General features: G+C 40.9%; 1 protein-coding gene across 3 annotated transcripts in view; it reads left to right on the forward strand.

Annotated features, from left to right (window-relative positions):
• Positions 1-20,620, forward strand: part of pip5k1ca (phosphatidylinositol-4-phosphate 5-kinase, type I, gamma a) — a 92,429-nt gene that overhangs the window by 23,112 nt on the left and 48,697 nt on the right. For all 3 annotated transcript variants that reach the window (XM_061977861.1, XM_061977862.1, XM_061977863.1), the window contains exons 2-5: positions 16,832-16,863; positions 18,648-18,734; positions 18,827-18,957; positions 19,028-19,145. In XM_061977861.1, coding sequence (XP_061833845.1) covers positions 16,832-16,863; positions 18,648-18,734; positions 18,827-18,957; positions 19,028-19,145 — 368 coding nt within the window. The remainder of the gene's footprint in view (positions 1-16,831; positions 16,864-18,647; positions 18,735-18,826; positions 18,958-19,027; positions 19,146-20,620) is intronic.

The raw sequence follows: 20,620 nt of genomic DNA on the forward strand, positions 1-20,620 counted from the left end.
CAGTGATACTGTTACGGTAAATCAAACGTTAGTGCAATCACAATATAGTAACACTCGAAATAGTGCAGAGCAATAACAATATCAATAACTCAACGTTGCTCAAACGTTATTGTCACACAACACAACACACAAAATAAACATGTAAAGCTCACTTTATGAAGTTATTCCTCATCAACGAATCCCTCGAATTCTTCTTCTTCAGTGTCTGAATTAAACAGTTGGGCGGATACGGCATCCAACATGCCCGGCTCCGTCTCGTCGAAGTCGTCATTAATGGAGTCCGTGTCGCTGCTGCTCTAGTCCCGTGTTCTATTGCGTGACTGATCGTCTTAAGTTTAAACTCTGAGTCGTAAGCGTGTCTCTTAGTAGGAGCCATTTTGGGGTCTTTACATAATGGGAAATCAAAACGGCACGCCTCGAGCAGTCATATATCCCAGCATGCACCGCGCGCTTCTTCTTCTTCTACGGGGGCAGCTGCTTACTGTAGAAGAAGAGGGAAAAAGAAGTTGGCGGCTGCTTACCGTAGTTGCGAGACCTAAACTTTATGAAAATGAAGTTTAGGTTTGTTGTGGCTCAATATTGGTCCATATATAAGGCGCACCTGATTATAAGCGCACTGTCAGCTTTTGAGAAAATTTGGAGGTTTTTAGGTGCGCCTTATAGTACGGAAAATACGGTACTTTGTTTTACCTATAACCTGTTTTGACAATATTTTAATATGATTTACCGTATTTTTCGGACTATAAGTTGCAGTTTTTTTTCATAGTTTGGCCGGGGGTGCGACTTATACTCAGGAGCGACTTATGTGTGAAATTATTAACACATTACCATAAAATATCAAATAATATTATTTAGCTCATTCATCTAAGAGACTAGACCAGTAGTTCTTAATCTTGTTGGAGGTACCGAACCCCACCAGTTTCATATGCGCATTCACCGAACCCTTCTTTAGTGAAAAATAAAATGTTTTTTTTTTTTCAAATTCAAGACAAAGTTATATGTTTTTGGTAACACTTTAGTATGGGGAACATATTCTAAGTAACAAAGACTTAATTTAGAGTTATTTGGTTAGTGTTAGGGTTAGAGGGTTAGGGCCAGGGTTAGAGGGTTAGGGTTATAATAAGGCCATGCCAAATAAGGCATTAAAAAGTACTTAATAATGACTAGTTAAGAGCCAATATGTTACTAATTTGCATGTTAATAAGCAACTAATTGATGGTGAATATGTTCCCCATACTAAAGTGTTACCATGTTTTTTTACTGGTGCACAAAATGTACCGTGCATGAACATCACCTTGTTCAAAGAACAAAACCAACACAGTGCATAACCTCACAACAAATTACACACCTGCAAATCAGTGTGACTTCTGCTGTTGCCATATCCGTAATATGCAGATAGGGAGAAGTTTTTATTTACACGATGAGTCGGGTGTGTCTTGACCTCCGCCGAACCCCTGAGCCCAACTCACCGAACCCCTAGGGTTCGATCGAACCCAGGTTAAGAACCACTGGACTAGACGTATAAGATTTCATGGGATTTAGCGATTAGGAGTGACAGATTGTTTGGTAAACGTATAGCATGTTCTATATGTTATAGTTATTTGAATGACTCTTACCATAATATGTTACGTTAACATACCAGGCACGTTCTCAGTTGGTTATTTATGCCTCATATAACGTACACTTATTCAGGCTGTTGTTCACTATTCTTTATTTATTATAAATTGCCTTTCAAATTTCTATTCTTGGTGTTGGGTTTTATCAAATAAATGTCCCCAGAAAATGCGACTTATACTCCAGTGCGACTTATATATGTTTTTTTCCTTTTTTATCATGCATTTTCGGCCGGTGCGATTTATACTCCGGAGCGACTTATACTCCGAAAAATACGGTACATGTGAAATAATATATTGCGAGAATCAGTTTGAATGGACAATCAATTATGAATGGAATTGTCACTCCACAAATTAGAATCGAATTTAACTGTGAGTTGTTGCACTAAGATTCACATTCCTAGATGTTTACAATGACATCTGTAAATGTTGTCAAATATGGATCATGAGTCGGCAGATTTTTTAATGCAGCTTTTGTTTTGGATTTTATCAGATTGTACAGGTGTAGGTGTTGTGGTCATCAAAAGCATTACCTGGAAGTGTGATCTCGGCAGGTATGTGTTTGCAGTTTTAGCTGCTTACTGTACTGACTCAAACTGGTCCGAGATGTTGCTCTTTCCAACAACACCAGCTGCTCCCTCACCCGCTTTTACCCCAGTGAGTGTCCACCCTTCATGCTCCTTTCCTATGCCTCTAAAAGGGCATTTTCTCTCTCTTGGCGAACAGCCTTCCCCAATTTTGGGGGGATCAGCAAGGATCAGTAAACTTGGTTCTGAGCTGATGACTTGGAAATTAAAAAATATAGTGAACTTGCATAAGAGGCTGCCCGTGCGTCCTTTGGCCTTGAGGACTGAGCTGTTTTCAGCTTTCCTTTGAGAAACGAGTGTGACTACCAAAAACAGCTAGACGTTCCTGAGCTTACTGCTCTACATAATCTGTGCTTTGGCATGTTTGTGCATCCATTACTTAATCACACAATGCTGTATTACTGCAACTTTCTCGTCTTTTTTATATTTCTATTGTGCAAGGTGGCAGTGGGGAGCCAGACTTGTTCTCAAGCATGGCACAAATTAGTGCAATGTTTCCCAAACAGTGGGGCGAGCCCGTCTGGGGTTTAGCCAGTATTAGCATGGTTCAACAATAAACAAACCTCCAGCTATAGGTGGCAGCAGTTCTCAAATGAATCAACAAGTTGACCAGGAAATATGACAAGGTATCCATAGTCGTTGGTAAATTCCATAAGTCGTTTTCATTTGAGGCCAAATCGCAGTTACAGTTACCCTTAGAGTTCCACTTGTACGAGTAAATATATATAAATGTTATTGTATAATTAAAGTATGCATTTGATTATATTTATTGTACAAATTGATGAATAACTTGCTTTGTAATCATAAGTCAGGGTCACAAGCAGATATGCAAATAAATGCGGTACTTGTAATGTTTCTGTCAAAAAGTGTCCAAAGTGATGGAATCCAAGACAATGCTTGTAGTTTCGCTCTGTGCTTCTCTCTCAGAGCCTGAGCGTCAAGGACTAAACTTCAGTTGTGTCCTGGTTAAACTTTAATAAGTAATCTGCCACCCAATATTTAACATCTAAAATTTAAAAACAGAACATGTGTACAAACTGTATCAAAGTGGCGCCCCACGTTTTTTATTTTTTAGTATATGGTCCTTGTTGGAAAAAGTTTGGACACCCCTAAATTTTAGTATTAAAGACGAAGTGCTTTATTGAGGCATTTATTTTACAGGCTGTCGTGGGCCACATCAAATGACGTGACGAGCCCCGGGCGAGTTTGACACCTGAGACTTAGATTTAGACTTCCTTTTAGTGTCATTCAAATTTGAACTTTACAGTACAGATAAGAACAAAATTCCGTTGCATTAGCTAGTTGTAGTGCAGGATAAAAGAGCAATAATGTGCAGATATAAATAAATAGATTACTGTACAGATAAATATATGGCACTTTTTCATATGCATCCACGTTTATGGTTTTATGTTATATTATCTTTATATTCCAGCGAGTTAATCCGGATTATTTTGATGCGTTCGAGAGTCTGATGGCCTGAGGGAAGAAACTGTTACAGAACTTGGAGGTTCTGCTACGGAGGCTGGGGAACCTCTTACAAGAGTCCAGCAGTGAAAACAGTCCTTGGTGGGGGTGGGAGGAGTCTCTACAGATTTTCTGAGCCCTGGTCAGGCAGCAGCTTTTTGCGATTTCTTGGATAGGAGGAAGAGGAGTACTGATGATCTTTTCCGCCGTCCTCACCACTCTCTGCAGAGACTTCCAGTCTGAGGCACTGCAGGCTCTAGTCCAGACAGAGATGCAGTTGGTCAGTAGGCTCTCTATAGTGCCTCTGTAGAATGTGATGAGAATGGGGGGAGGGAGCGGTGCTCTTTTCATCCGACAAGAGTGTGTAGAGACCAGGTCATATTGTCAGTTATCTGCACCCCCAGGAACTTGGTGTTGCTTATGATCTCCACTGCTGTGCCGTTGACGAAGAGTGGAGTGTGGCTGGACTGGTGCCTCCTGAAGTCAACAATGATCTCCTTGGTCTTGTCGACGATCAGGACCAGGTTGTAGGTTCTGCACCAGTCAACCAGATGTTTCACCTCCTCCCTGTAGTCCATGTCGTTGTTGTCACGGATGAGGCCTACTACTGTCGTGTCGTCCGCATACTTCACAATGTGGTTAGTAGTGGACCTGGCGCAGCAGTCATGGGTCATCAATGTGAACAGCAGCGGACTCAGGACGCAGCCCTGGGGGAGCTTCATTACTTACTGCACCTGTGCAGTAAGTTATGAGGGTATATAATAATATCAAGTAAAATAAACTCTTTATTTGGAGAAAGTGCTAGTCAACAACTTACTTGACACATACTGTAAACTGTAGAAGTGATAAAAAAAACTAGAAAATAAGAACAAGAAAAGCCCTCGGAGAGGGCAGACTTCTGCCAGGCCATAGCTCTTATCTTCAATCTCCAAACAGTAAAAAAGTCCTGAATCCTGACGATAATCTGCATCAGCCCCAAAACATAATCACTTGTTGCTTATCCCATTTCTGACAATCCTGAAAGGTTGATGAAAAAAATGCCCACAACTTTTTAAGCTATCTATAGCGGAATTAAATAAGCAAAGTAAACCCTCGTCTGTCTCTATCTTTGTCCCTGTGGGACACTAGCGTACACACACTCACACATAAAGACGCGTAAATGTAAGGTGATATAGTAAATGAAGTAGATCCAGATCAGGCCCAAAATCTGATAAGTTGTTCTTAATCATTTTCTGAAAATGTCATGAAAATCTGCCCATACTTTTTGAGTTACTTCGCCAACTAACAAAAAAACAATGGCAACAATTACATAACATTGGGTCAGAGGTAAATATGATCAACCTCACTCATCCATCCATCCATCCATTTTTTCTACCGCTTATTCCTTTCGTGGTCGGGGGGGGTACACCCTGGACAAGTCGCCACCTCATCACAGGGCCAACACAGATAGACAGACAACATTCACACTCACATTCACACACTAGGGTCAATTTAGTGTTGCCAATCAACCTATCCCCAAGTGCATGTCTTTGGAAGTGGTAGGAAGCCAGAGTACCCGGAGGGAACCCACGCAGTCACGGGGAGAACATGCAAACTCCACACAGAAAGATCCCGAGCGCAGGATCAAACCTAGGACCTTCGTATTGTGAGGCAAACGCACTAACTCCTCTTCCACCGTGCTGCCCAACCAACCTCACTCAATAGTATTTAAATTCAGGGGTTGGGGAGCTTGAAAAAAAATATGTCTCACGCGGGGGAATGACAGAAAATAATTGAGAACCACTAAATTAGTGAGTGTGCGCCTCAAGATTAGCACCTATTTATTTCAATGTTTTTAGTCGGCCTGATTTGCTTGCCTGACGCCATTGGCCATGATGGAAGAAAGGCTGACTCGCTCAGTAGTGTATGATGCAAAGGGTGTGATGTGGTCTGACAGCAGAGGACGGCACAGCTTTGACCCGCCTCGCATGTTGTGTAAATCAAGAGTCAATAATACCAAGGGGAGCATTGGTTAGATGGGGCTCAGCTTGGCTTGCACTGTATGATTTTAGTGTTGTTTTTACATTTCAGTTAATGAGTGATAGGTTAATTGGCAACACAATTTGCTCTAGAATGTGATTGTTGAATGGTTGTCTGTCTGTCTATGTTGGCGCTGCGATGAGTTGGTGTCATGACTTGTCCCGAATGCAGCTGGGATAGGCTCCAGCCCCTCGCCATCCCGAGAGGGTTAAGCGATAGAAAATGGATGGAAGGATGGGTCTGTAACTTAAAATTGAAACTGAAGATGAATCTTTCAAATAGAACTCCATCTAAAAACCCATATTATATTTTAGAGCTGCAGCTATCGAATATTTTAGTAATCAAGTATTCTATCGAATATCCTGATCAATTAATCAGGTAATCGAATAAATCATATTTTTGCTGAATTTTTTTTTTTTTTTTTTTTTGGTCCTGTCCAGTTTCTCAGGGAAATCATATTGTTGATGTATATGCCCATATCAGCTGTACAAATTTACTGTACAAAAGAGAAGTGTGGGATACTTTTCTTGTTGCCTTATTTGTCTTTTGACTTTATTAAATGGATTTATATTATTATTTTGTGCAGCTGGGCCGTAGCAATATTTTTGCTTAAGGTTTAATTATACATATTGAGATGTGCCCTCAATTATTGCGTTTGGCCTAATTGTCTTTTATTTCCTAAACGCCTGTTTTCATTATTGAAGGCTGACACGCACAGCTGAAATGCGTCCGTAGTTGATTGTGCCAATTTGTGTGTGCTTATAAAAACAGGTGCGCTCACAGCCGTATGTGCTGTGTGGTGTGACCGCATAAACAAAGTTCTTGTCTCTCATGCGTTTTTATGATTATTATACGGTGCCTTTTAAAAGGTGGTTTCTCCACGCAAATCCGCTGAGCTGTTTTCAACCTGCCAACAATACATAAACAATATAAAATTGACAAACCACTTAATAATGACGACAACAGTTTTAAATTTTAAGAATGTAATACAGTTCATTGCATTCTTTGCATGCAAAATAGTAATCAATGTTCATTTTGCCATCATAACATGTTTGAGGTGAAAACACACATATAAAATTAGTTCAAAATTAATATTCCCTGAGAAAGTTAAAATAAAACTATATTCTTAGTATCAAAAATAAAACAAGAACAGTTTTCATTATATGAAACATAAAAAGTAGATTAGGTAGTGCCTTTAAGGCCATGTCCACACGAACACGGAGTTTCAAAAACACATATTTGGGGTTAAAACAATCTCCATCCACACAAGTGTAGTTTCAAAAGTGTCTATGTCTACACACAAACACATACACTTGCTGTCATGCACACTTTGTCCAATCAGAAGCCTGAAAAAAGCAGCATTATCTGACGTGGTGCAGCATTACACCTCCTATTATGTTTATTTTGATATACTACACGTACAATGACATGTACATTATCTTTAAAACCTGCCTGCACGTACACACAGAATCCTGGGAACATTATTAAAGAGCGAATGCACACCTGTGCTGCTGAAACCCAACACTCATAGAATTATAACATGGTGATGTATTACATGTGCAGTAAAGTGTACATTATTTCTAAAATCAGCACGCACTAACAAGCCAAGGAAACCATTTTGCATGTTTAAGTTTCTATATAAAGCACACGGACGTGCGTGTGCTGCTGCAAAACTCTCATGGAATTATAAAACATTTAGTCATGAATATAGTGATATGGTACATGTGTAATGAAGGGTATGTTGTCTTTAACATCAGTACTCACTACATGGAAGACGCTACATTGTTTTTTTTAGTTGCTTGGTCGCTTTTTACGCGCGAGCACGGTCGCACCCGGCTCATTGAAGCAAGACACGTAAGTTAACTTCATGATTTCTCATTACACGAGGACTAAAAACATAAGATGATGTGGCATCTTTCTTATGACACAAAGCAAAATGTCTTGCCTGTCAAAGTTTGTCCCATCAGGTGGAAGTTCCACAGCGATCGTATCCAAATCCGCTGACTGTCATAAGGAGTGTCGCAAAGCCCATTTTGACGTGTCTTTTTATTAATGTTGAGTGAAAAGAGCAGCATGTTTACGTTGAAACATAAGTCATCTTATAGAATGTTTAAGGACAGCAAGGCAGTGTTGTTGAGCTTGGAAATGACAGCGCGGGTTAGGGTTAGGGTTAGAGGGTTAGGGTTAGGGTTAGGGTTACCCTAACCCTAACCCTAACCCTAACCCAACCGCGACGTCATCACAAGTCTCCGTGTGTGCCGTGTACACGCATACGCTAAGCGGAGAGTTTTGGAACGCTACACTTTGGCCAGCGTTTGTAAAAGTCTGCGTTTTAAAGACACAAACGTGAAACTTACGCCGAAACGTGAGCTTTGACTACTAAACCTGACCTGCTCAATGGTCTTGTGGTTAGAGTGTCTGCCCTGAGATCGGTAGGTCGTGAGTTCAAACCCCGGCCGAGTCATACCAAAGACTATAAAAATGGGACCCGTTACCTCCCTGCTCAGCATGAAGGGTTGGAATTGGGGGTTAAATCACCAAAATGATTCCCGGGCGCGACCACCGCTGCTTCCCACTACTCCCCTCACCTCCCAGGGGGTGAACAAGGGGGTGGGTCAAAGGCAGAGGACAAATCTCACCACACCTAGTGTGTGTGTGACAATCATTGGTACTTTAACTTTAACTTTAACTTAAACGAGGCAAAATTCCGTAAAAAAAAATACATTAAAAAAACCTTAACGACGCCTCGAGGCAGCGAAAATTCCTCGAATATATTTTGTAATCGAATTACTGGAGTTACTCGAGGAATCGTTTCAGCTCTACTCCATTTTAATACTATAAATCCAGTTGATATTAATCTATTCTTAAAGGGGACGTATGATTATTTTTCCTATAAGTGTTGTTACAATTTAATTGTTTTCAAGGTTCATGCATTTGGATGTTCGCTTGCAAGAAGTTTTGTATGCCTCTAAACGCTATTTGACTGTAGCCATGACCGTTTAGCTCTGATGTCTAAAAAAGAAATATACTTTTGTGTTCATTTGTGCATGACATTTTACACCAAACTGCCAGTATGCGATTAGAATTGCTGCTAAACTGCTGCTGAAAGAAGGTGCAATTGCAACATTACTACTAATTTATGAGTTAGAAATTATCAGTCATAACTGTTTATTTTGTGTAAAATTGGCTGTCAGTGTAACGTTACTCTACTTACAGTGAGCTCATGTGAAGTTTTTAATCGAGCTGTGTTAGGCTTACCACATAAAAATGTAGATACGGGATTATTTTCATTTAATCGTGACAAGGGCACAATAACAGCGAAGTGCAACATACAGTGAAGTTTATTTGGACCGCGTCTACAAAAAATAGGAGTGGTGTTCATCTTCAAGATACATATTTCGACCGTACATAGGCGGAGGGAGTAGAGGGGTTAATTTGTATTTAAAAAAACAGCCCCCCAAAACAGACTGTTCCAGGCATACTCCAAAAGGGGGTTAAAAATGTGACCTTCAAAAATAATGTATGCCAAAAAATATCCAATTCATAATATCGAGAAAACAAGGAAGTTTGTCAAATATAGTTTAAAGATTATCAAACTCTTCCAAGACGATGACTTTCATGGTGTGTAGTGCTCTTGTGTTGTTGGTGTTTACGTAAATCCTATATCGCACGATTTAAACCGTTGAGTTTTTGCGTAACCCTGCTAAAAACTAAAAATAAAGACAACGTAACAAAACTGATTTATCTATTGTGATTTCCCATTTTGTTGTTTTAGTTAGAGCGCTACTACTTCTTGGTCGATGTTGACACAGGGGCTAGATCTTGGTTGTAGTTGGATAATGTAAGATCAGAAAGAATCAGAATCGGCTTTATTGGCCAAGTATGTTTAAGGAAGTAAGGAATTTGTGTTCTCTTTGTTCAATGTAAGAAATGACGGAAAACGCAACAGTTACGAGAGAGCGCAGTACTGTGGCTGCCATCTGCAGCGCCATCTTGGTTAAGAAACAAGAGGGAAACAATAAAGAACACAAGGGACTTTAATACCGGTACATTAAAAGAGCACAGACCTAATGCAACCAGCTGCCACTTCAGCAGCACCAATTCTACATACAGCTACAAAGTAAAACAAAACGAAAACCCAAAAATATGAACCGTGATAATACATTTGCGCACATATTATTGCACCATGTATAAACGAACAACAGAACAAAACAAAAAATACCCATTTCCACACCCCCATACACTGCAGTGGGTTTTGAGGTGCTCAACGCCATCATCTGTTGGTAAAGGGTGCAGCAAGCCCAAAGACAGGAACAGACCCAACAAAGCAGCCTAGAGAGCCGACCCTGGCCTAGGGCGCCCACTATAGCCCCCGGCCAACGTCTGTTTTTTTTTCCTGCATTGAGCAAAGAGAGCACAGTACCATGTCAAATTCCTTGTGTGTAAAACATACTTGGTCAATAAAACTGATTCTGATTCTGATGAGCAAGAATCCGTCCAGGGAGGCCGAAGCGTCCCACACCTGCCCATCCAGCCAGGGCACCGCAAAGCCCGTCCACCCCAAAGCTCAACGCTAGCTCCTCAGCTTTGTCTCTTCCTCCGCATCTCCTCCAGTCTTTCAACGCGGACTCTGATGTGGCAGAGATCCAGCAGCTGGTCTCCAGTGAAAACATGGCGATGGTTCCCTCCGAGGCACACTCAGAAGTTCTCCAAAAAGCAGCATAGAAGTCACTGAAGTGCCACCCCTTGTCGTGCAGTCCCAAAGGGACAGGAAGAAAACATCAAAAACACAAAGGAGGAAACACAGGAGCACAGAGCTCCTACACTACAGCGGCTTAATTAAGATGTTAGTTAAGATGTTAGCATATTCCGCTTTTGGGGGGGGTCATGCCATAGTCAATAGACTAACTTGTATGCACACTTTTAACTATATCTTCAGCTAATGCAGACCTGGGCAAATTAAAGCCCGGGGGCCATATGCATTCCCAAATAATGTTTTTAAGTCTTTAAGATGGAAACTGTAGCTGCTATTATGATGTGCAGTGATGTTTCAAATTACCGTAAGTCTTGAACTATACAAAGTATTTCAATGGTTGGAAACTGCGCTTTTGTATGATATACTAGTTACTATGGTAATCTAGGTCACAGCAGCTCAGACGAGGCACCAAGCAGTGTGGGTGGGGAGCGTTTCCACAGAGTGTTTCCAGAGCGGCCAGCCTGAAATGCGCGAAAGGACATTTTTACAACAAAGTTCTAAAGCTTAGTGATGTATCAGATACATCAGATTGTAGGTAAGTTTATTTTTTACTCTTCGCATTCATATTTCGCTGTGTTTGTTGCATTTCCGTTGCGTTTCGCTTTATTGTAAAATATGTCGATGGAGAGGGGGGAGACGTTCATATATTGTAAATATTCAGTGTTTTTTCATTCATTGTTAATATTGTAAATCCCACATTCTTTATTTTCATGTACATTCTCATTCAGTAAAAACATTTAAAATTCCATTCCGGTTTTTAAGGCGGTCTGTCATAACGTTTTTAGCATTCAATCAGACATTATTGTGAGGTTTTGTATTAGTGTTCCTAAAAATAGATGTACCGGCCCCCAGACACATTTTTTTCTCTAAATTTGGCCCCTAAAGTCCAATTAATTGCCCAGACCTGAGCTAATGGGTTATTCTTTAGCCCGTGTACTGCCTTACTACCAAGTATTGTGGAAATCAGCTGTATAGTTTTTGTAAAGTCCTACAATTATTCAACTTTCCTCAAAAAAGACTAGTAAAAAATTAGAGATGTCCGATAATGGCTTTTTTGCCGATATACCGATATTATCCAACTCTTAATTACCGATTCCGATATCAACCGATACATACAGTCGTGGAATTAACACATTATTATGCCTAATTTTGTTGTCATGGCCCGCTGGATGCATTAAACAATGTAACAAATTTTTCCAAAATAAATCAACTCAAGTTAAGGAAAAAAATGCCAACATGGCACTGCCATATTTATTATTGAAGTCACAAGGTGCATTCTTTTTTTTAACATGCCTCAAAACAACAGCTTGGAATTTGGGACATGCTCTCCCTGAGAGAGCATGAGGAGGTTGAGGTGGGCGGGGTTGAGGTGGGGGGGGGGTATGTTAGGGGGTAGCGGGGGGTGTATATTGTAGTGTCCCGGAAGAGTTAGTGCTGCAAGGGGTTCTGGGTATTTGTTCTGTTGTGTTTATGTTGTGTTACGGTGCGGATGTTTTCATGAAATGTGTTTGTCATTCTTGTTTGGTGTGGGTTCACAGTGTGGCGCATATTTGTAACAGTGTTAAAGTTGTTTATACGGCCATCCTCAGTGTGACCTGTATGGCTGTTGACCAAGTATGCGTTGCATTCACTTGTGTGTGTATGAAAAGCTGTAGATATTATGTGATTGGACCGGCACACAAAGGCAGTGCCTTTAAGGTTTATTGGCGCTCCGTACTTCTCCCTATGTCCGTGCACCACTCCGTACAGCGCCGTTTTAAAAAATCATAAATTTTACTTTTTGAAACCAATACCGATAATTTCCGAGCCGATACCGATAATTTACAATATTACATTTTAAAGCATTTATCGGCCGATAATATCGGCAGCCCGACATTATGAGACATCTCTAGAAAAAATGTATCATCTCCGCTAATCTTTCTTGATTAGTGGAGGTAATTACAGTATGGTGCCTTCATGCTCACGCGTTGCACATTAGGGACCGTGAGCCAGATCAAATGCATCAAAGGAGGTTAATAATGTGATGGAGCTTGAACCACATACAACATGAGCTTGGAGTATACAGCCTTTATCTTGTTTTGCCTCTCGTGGACTCCCATGTGACCAAGCAAAAGCAGAGCAGACCCTCCTACTTTTCTTCCTCTCCTTCTTCTCGCTCTCCATCACTCATGCCACATGCATTCACATAAGATTGAACAAGCTAAAGTGGGCACGTGCAATCACACAGGTATCAAATTTGATGATAAAACGGAATGTTTTGAAAAATGTCTTCTCGCTGGGTTTATTTGTGTTTCTATGTGAGAGCAGTGTTGTGATTTGCTGCCCTGGGTCACGCTGCAGTCAGTTATGCATCTGACTGCAGTTGCTCCACAATACATTTTCCATGCATCTCTATGTGTGTGGGTGTGTGCATGTGGAGGGTAAAACACCATGCATCCAATCCTATTTTTCATTTTCATTTTAAAAGCTGCAGTTATATTTGTAGATATGTATGCTAGTCCAGGCAAAAAACACAAGTACTCATTTTGCTGCGGTTCGCTCAGCACTAACTCTAGTATTTTTGTCATAGAATAGAAGGCTGGGCAAAAAAAACGTGCATAAATTAGGAGCTTTATTGTGCAGCTTTAATGGCTCATACGTGACATAACTGATATCCAACAATAAAATCCCGTCTGCTGGGTTGAATGTCCAGGTTATTTTTATATTCTGCTGTATTGCCGGGCTTAGATTTCACAAAATGATTCTAAAATGTACTTTTAAACACTGCTGTTCTCTCTCTCTCGCTCTCTCTTTCACACCCCCCTCACCCCACACAACACACATAATTTTTTCTCATATTTGTCATTTCTGCTTCTGCATGCTGTCATTTTTACAGTGCACCGTGTAGAATTTACATTTATTTGCACACACACACACACACACTATGCCTCTCCGGTTGGCTTTGTGCTGCAAGGTCAACCATCATTTTTAGGACGATGGTAGATCATGTGTGCCATGAATCAACATGTGATTCCCTTAATGTGCATCATCATTGACGTGTGGTTCTGCATGCATTAGCCTGTGATGAAAATTGCCCGTTAACACTGTAACATGCCTTAAGATTTGATGCCTGTTACCCACCAAGGCCAAGATCTTTTCGCTTGCAACTTTTTGGCACTGTATTAGAATTACACAACAAACACTGAATACATCTAAATCAGGGGTCTCAGACACGTGGCCCGTGAGACGTTATTTTGCGGCCCGCACCTTAATATGAAAATGTAATGTTAGTGCGGCCCGCGAGTTTTATATGAATGGCGCTTGACAGCGTCATACTTGCCAACCCTCCCGATTTTTCCGGGAGACTACTGAATTTCAGGGCAACCATTCTCTCAAATGTCTGCCGATTATCACCCAAACAACAATATTAAGGGCGTGCCGTGATGACACTGCCTTTAGCGCCCTCTACAACCTGTACAAACAGCGTGCCATCCCAGTCACATGTTGAATTTGGCTTCTGTACACACACGTAAGTGACTGCAAGACATACTTCATCAACAGCCACATAGATCACACTGAGGGAGGCCGTAAAAACAAGTTTAACACTGTTACAAATATGCGCCACACTGTGAACCCACACCCAACAAGAATGACAAACACATTTCGGGAGAACATCCGCAGCGTAACACAACATAAACACAACAGAACAAATACCCAGAATCCCATGCAGCCCTAACTCTTCCGGGCTAGAATATACACCCCCGCTACCACCAAATCCCGCACCCCCAACCCTGCCGCCCCACACATCAACACCCCCCCCCTCCCCTCCATGCGTCGGTTGCGGTGGGTGGGGTTTGGTGGTAGCTGGTGTGTATATTCTAGCCCGGAAGAGTTAGGGCTGCAAGGTGTTCTGGGTATTTGTTATGTTGTGTTTATGTTGTGTTACGGTGCAGATGTTCTCCCGAAATGTTTGTCCTTCTTGTTTGGTGTGGGTTCACAGTGTGGCGCATATTTGTAACAGTGATAAAGTTGTTTATACGGCCACTCTCTGTGTGACCTGTTTGGCTGTTGACCAAGTATGTCTTGCAGTCACTTACGTGTGTCTGCAGAAGCCTCATACAACATGTGACTGGGCCGGCACGCTGTTTGTATGGTGAAAAAGCGGACGCGACGACAGGTTGTAGAGGACGTTAAAGGCAGTGCCATCACGGCACGCCCTTAATATTGTTGTCCGGGTTAAAATCGGGACAAATTCGGGGGAATGGTTGCCCCGGGAGATTGTCGGGAGGGGCACTGAAATTTGGGAGTCTCCAGGAAAAATCGTGAGGGTTGGCAAGTATGTTGCTAGGGCGGGATAGTCATTCAAAGAAGGTGAATTCATTAAAAAGTGCATGTTAGATTTTTTTCCGAAATCTTTTCTTGCGGCCCAGCCTCACCCAGTTTCTGCATCCAGTGGCCCCCAGCTAAATTGAGTTTGAGACCCCTGATCTAAATGGTTGAAAGCGTAAGTGTAAAAAAGCTTGTGTCATCTTTGGTAAGCATGAGATGGCCCAAACACATAAGGACAGTGTTGTTGCGTTGAACAGCTAGCTGGCAACTTGCAAACAGAGAAACGTTGCACAGATTGATAGCAGTGTAAATGAATTTACACAGCGCTGCAGAGTTGACCTGTGCACAACCTCTTTTAGAATTATTGCACTTGCAAGATTTGTTTTGTTTACAACTTGTTGTTACTGTATTAGAATAACACAGCAAATACTGAAGAAATTGAAATGTTTGAAAAGCAATACTGTTAGTTTCCTGTTATTACTGTAATGGTAATTTTAAGGCATGTGGACCACAGGCGTCAAATTCAAGTAGGGATGGATGATATGGACTATCACAAAAACTGGCCATTTGTGATTAAAAACAAAAAACACCCATAGAACTCCACCTTTTTGACTACAAGTTTGTCAGTGCATTGAGTCTTCAGAGCCCCAAAACACTACTCTAAAATAACACTAAGGCTATTAAACCACATCAATCAAGTTTAAGTAGCACACCTATACTGCAAAGCTGGAGTAGTGTGCTTTGCTAATCATACAGTATGGAAGTTATTTTTATGTCAGCAATATTATAGACATTATTATTATTATTATGAGTTTTTGGCCCTGGGATGAGGTGGGCACTTGTCCAGGGTGTACGCCACCTTCCGCCCGAGTGCAGCTGGGATAGGCTCCAGCACCCCCCACGATGCTGAGAGGGACAGGCAGTAGAAAATGAATATTACAAATCAATCCGATTAGTGTTGTGATGCGACTTCATTGTAAACTCTCCCGCGCTCTGGTTGCATAATGGCGAATAATGATGATGCTTATGAAAATGTCATCAAAATAGTCTGATACAAAATAAATTATAAACAATTACAGGCGAGAATAATGTTTTAGGAACTCACGTCAATCAATGTTCCACTACTGATCGCCAACATGCTGCCCACAGCAGACATCTTCTTTCATAATGTTCTCCGCGGTTCAGACAATGTTGACTTTGATTGCACAGAATGCCTGAAATTGCCACATATGCACCAGTATAAAACAACTAGAATTGAAGCATGTCTGCTTCCGGGTTTACTTCAGTAAACAGTGCAGGACGTGCAGCGTCATGACGCCATGTCTGTATTTGGGTCAGTTTGCATTCACATTGGAGTCTGGACAAATAATAAAAATAAAAAAAATCTAAATTACGTAGACATCCTATCCTGCAGTGTTGTGAACGCACTGAAGTAGCATTAATGCTGCTGCGGTCTGGTTCGATCTTGTTAAGGTTACAGTGAAAATGTGGACTGAAACGGATTTAATTGGATAATAAGTATTGACAAAGGGTCTCAACATGATTTATAATCACAGTAAATAATGACAGGTTATGTTATTATTTATTTAAACTCATATTCATGCATATTTTTATTGAATTTTTCAGCAATTTTTTGTTAAAACACCAAATTATTCAGGGGGTTTAAGAATATTAAAAATAGGCCTAACAACGCTAATGCCTGGATCAATACCAGGAATCCCTGAAGACGAGCTAAGTAAGAGCCCTCTCTGAAATGATTGTTTATCTTGTTTATCTTGGAGCAACTGCTATCGATTTTGTGGTTTTCAATTTGTTTGTAGCAAAAACAACTATAATAGTTTCTGTTGGGGTATCTTACCAAATGCAACAGCTATACAGGTGTCCATGCAGGACTGGAAATTCAATTTCAATCCCACTAGTCAGACTGACATGATAAGAATTGTTGAATGATATTCTGTTGAAAAACCTCCTCCAGCAATGCTGTAGGCAATACCTATTTTTATAATGGAGATATATTTAACATGGCAACATTTTTACATCATTGTGAGAGAGATTATTAAAGATGACATCTTACTTGCTTTCAGATGCTGCAGCAAGGAAAGCCTTTATCACTGAGGTAAGCTACAAATCCCCCATTGATGTGATTATACTTGTTCAACTCATTAATTCATTACTTTGAGTTTGGATGGTGCAGCACGACTTGCAAAAAGTAGAAAGTATCAAATAAACAATATGAAAACGTTCCATGAATGGTTTTAAACAAGAACGTGCTCAAAAAGGAGTCGAATAAAAGATCTAAAAAAGCCAATGCTTTAATGAAGGCAAAACCAATGGTCTTGAAAGCCAAACTCAAGCACATGTCAAGTTGTACGGTGTTCAAGAGGAAATTTAATTACAAAACACGAAAAGAAGCAGGAATCAAAGGACACTATATTTGTAAAGTTACAAAACTCTAAAAGTTAGTATTATTTGCAGAAGACACAACTGTGTTTTTTTTTCTTCTTCTTCTTCTTCCCCGTGGCCTCCTACCGGTCGGACGTGCCCTAAACACCTCCCTAGGGAGGCGTTCGGGTGGCATCCTGACCAGATGCCCGAACCACCTCATCTGGCTCCTCTCGATGTGTAGGAGCAGCGGCTTTACTTTGAGCTCCCCCTGGATGGCAGAGCTTCTCACCCTATCTCTAAGGGAGAGCCCTACCACCCGGCGGAGGAAACTCATTTCGGCCGCTTGTACCCGTGATCTTGTCCTTTCGGTCATAACCCAAAGCTCATGACCATAGGTGAGGATGGGAACGTAGATCAACTGGTAAATTGAGAGCTTTGCCTTCCGGCTCAGCTCCTTTTTCACCACAACGAATCGATACAGCGTCCGCATTACTGAAGACGCCGCACTGATCCGCCTGTTGATTTGCCACGGGGAAGACCCAGGACACGTTGGGAAGACTATGTCTCCCGGCTGGCCTGGGAACGCCTCGGGATCCCCCAGGACGAGCTGGACGAAGTGGCTGGGAGAGGGAAGTCTGGGCTTCCCTGCTTAGGCTGCTGCCCCCGCGACCCGACCTCGGATAAGTGGAAGAAGATGGATGGATGGATGGACAACTGTGTTTTGTTCCGGAGGAAATGCACAGAAGCTAATACAATTATAATAGGTTGGATCATTCTGTCACGTTCTGCAATGATTTGTAACCCAATGACGCAAAGACATGATACAAAGTATCAAATAAAACAGAAGCCACAGCCAAACTCAAATTGTACGCTAGTTGCCAATTCCGCAAACTTAGCACCCTCAAGTACAGATCAAGTTGCCGCATACGCTGAACAGAAAATCAAATTATCAAACACAAGCACAAAACAGGAAATTAAGTTAGAATTATAGAAAACCAAACCCAAAAGTCCAACTTGTCACACCTACATCTAAAAAAAACTGATTTAAACATTTTTTTTTTACAATTGTCATCGTTAACTGTTGCATTTTTTTGTTCAACCCAAACTCTGTTTCCTCTCTCATTGTAGGAACTAAAAATCAACACATTCTGCATTTAAAGATAACTGTAGTGATCTTAGCAGCTTTGACAAATATATTTTTATTACATTTTTTTAAGCTGTCTTCCTTCTCGGAAATTTTTGGCCAATTATATTTTTTTTTAAAAAGAAAAAAGAACACATTGAATTACAATTCAAATGAATGAATGCAGTTTTAAGTGTTCAAAACGGGATATTATAAAATGCACTTCTAGGCATCATTCATGTTTGTATTGTATGACATGTTTGTAGTGAGTACCTGCTTATCTTTGAAAAACTGACTGAATGACGTTGCCGTAGCATGTTGGTGGTTTTCAATATTTAGTGAAATAAACATATACGTTCTGGAACTCATTAGTACTTGCTCTTGCTTGTCAGATGCCATCCTCCTCAGGTCTTCCTGGCCAAGGAAAAAAGATTGGCCACAGAGGGGTGGATGCATCTGGAGAAACCACTTACAAGAAGGTTTGCACTTTCAGGCTGGATAAATTGTGTTTGCACAGATATGACAGATATGATATGCTGTATTGTGGTATTTGTACACTCATCCCCTACAGACAACATCCTCTGCACTGAAAGGAGCCATCCAACTGGGCATCGGCTACACTGTGGGAAACCTGAGCTCCAAGCCGGAGAGAGATGTTTTGATGCAGGACTTCTACGTGGTGGAAAGCATATTTTTTCCCAGGTCTGTGGAAACATGGTTTTACGTATACATACTATGTTTAGATAACCTTTTATTTGTCTGTGGACTGCAGTGAAGGGAGCAACCTCACCCCAGCCCACCACTTCCCGGACTTCCGCTTTAAAACGTATGCTCCTGTGGCCTTCCGCTACTTCAGAGAGCTGTTTGGCATCAGACCAGATGACTACCTGGTAGGACCACATCTACTATACCACTTTTACTCTTAGCTACAGCCGCATGTTACATCATTTCACAATTAACTCGACCAGATGGATGTTTGTGAAAGCAAAATTGCTTGCGCCAACATGTATTCACACACGAGTGCAGTTGGTGGCTGGTTTTGAGCAGTTTTGGGTGTATGCTGTACAGTATGTGTGCTTTGGGTGTCTATATAAAGATAGACAGCTTTATGGTAATGAGCCATGGTGTAACTCACTAGCAACCAGTCATTAGTGCAATTAAATACAGCTAAAAAGAACCATGTTTCATGTTATTTTGAAAAAATGGGAATATGAAACCCATCCATCCATCCATTTTTCTACCGCTTATTCCCTTCGGGGTTGCGGGGTGCGCTGAGCCTATCTCAGCTACAATCGGGCGGAAGGCAGGGTACACCCTGGAAAAGTCGCCACCTCATCGCAGGGCCAACACAGATAGACCAGCAATGACAATTTAACTTTTGGGTTTGTATTTTGTGTATTATGGACAAACATTAGGGTCTTTATCCACAGCCAGCCTGGCTAGATTTTACTCCGCTCCACAGTCCTCAGTTCCCTTGTTTTCCTCTTAGAAATAGTACTGCTTTTGTAGTCACTGCAAAATAACACAGCGTTGAACGAATCAGTCGGACTGAGACAAGCTAACAAATACGTCCATTATGGTGCAGCATTTGTGGGGTCGCCACCCAGCTTTACACGCCACAGAAAAGGAAATACATAATAACGGAGTTAAATTATGTTGGTGGCAAGTACTTCATGAAGAATTTAGTTGGGAGGGAGTTAAATATAATGTGTCCCTTACAGGGATGTAACAATATCAAAATCTCACGGTATTAAGGCCACGGTACCATATTATTGTGGTATATGTAAAAAAATTAAAATAAAAAAACTTAAAATTTTTATAATGTGTAAAATGAATTGGCAGGAATGTTTAGGAAGTGTGCAGCTGGATTAGCTCCATCCCACCCGCGACATCGAGAGAGAAAAGAGTTGGATAAATGGAGGGATGGATTGAGGATTTATCAAGTACCGTATTTTTCGGAGTATAAGTCGCACCTGCCGAAAATGCATAATAAAGAAGGAAAAAAACATATATAAGTCGCACTGGAGTATAAGTCGCATTTTTGGGGGAAATTTATTTGATAAAACCCAACACCAAGAATAGACATTTGAAAGGCAATTTAAAATAAATAAAGAATAGTGAACAACAGGCTGAATAAGTGTACGTTATATGAGGCATAAATAACCAACTGAGAACGTGCCTGGTATGTTAACGTAACATATTATGGTAAGAGTCATTCAAATAACTATAACATACAGAACATGCTATACGTTTACCAAACAATCTGTCACTGCTTATTATTAACAATATTTTTTGTTTGTATTTATTTCGTATTGTTACGATAATGTTATTATTTGATTACTGTTATGTCCGACAGTAACAAATA

Source organism: Nerophis lumbriciformis, linkage group LG18 (assembly GCF_033978685.3).
Source record: "Nerophis lumbriciformis linkage group LG18, RoL_Nlum_v2.1, whole genome shotgun sequence".
NCBI lineage: Eukaryota > Metazoa > Chordata > Actinopteri > Syngnathiformes > Syngnathidae > Nerophis > Nerophis lumbriciformis.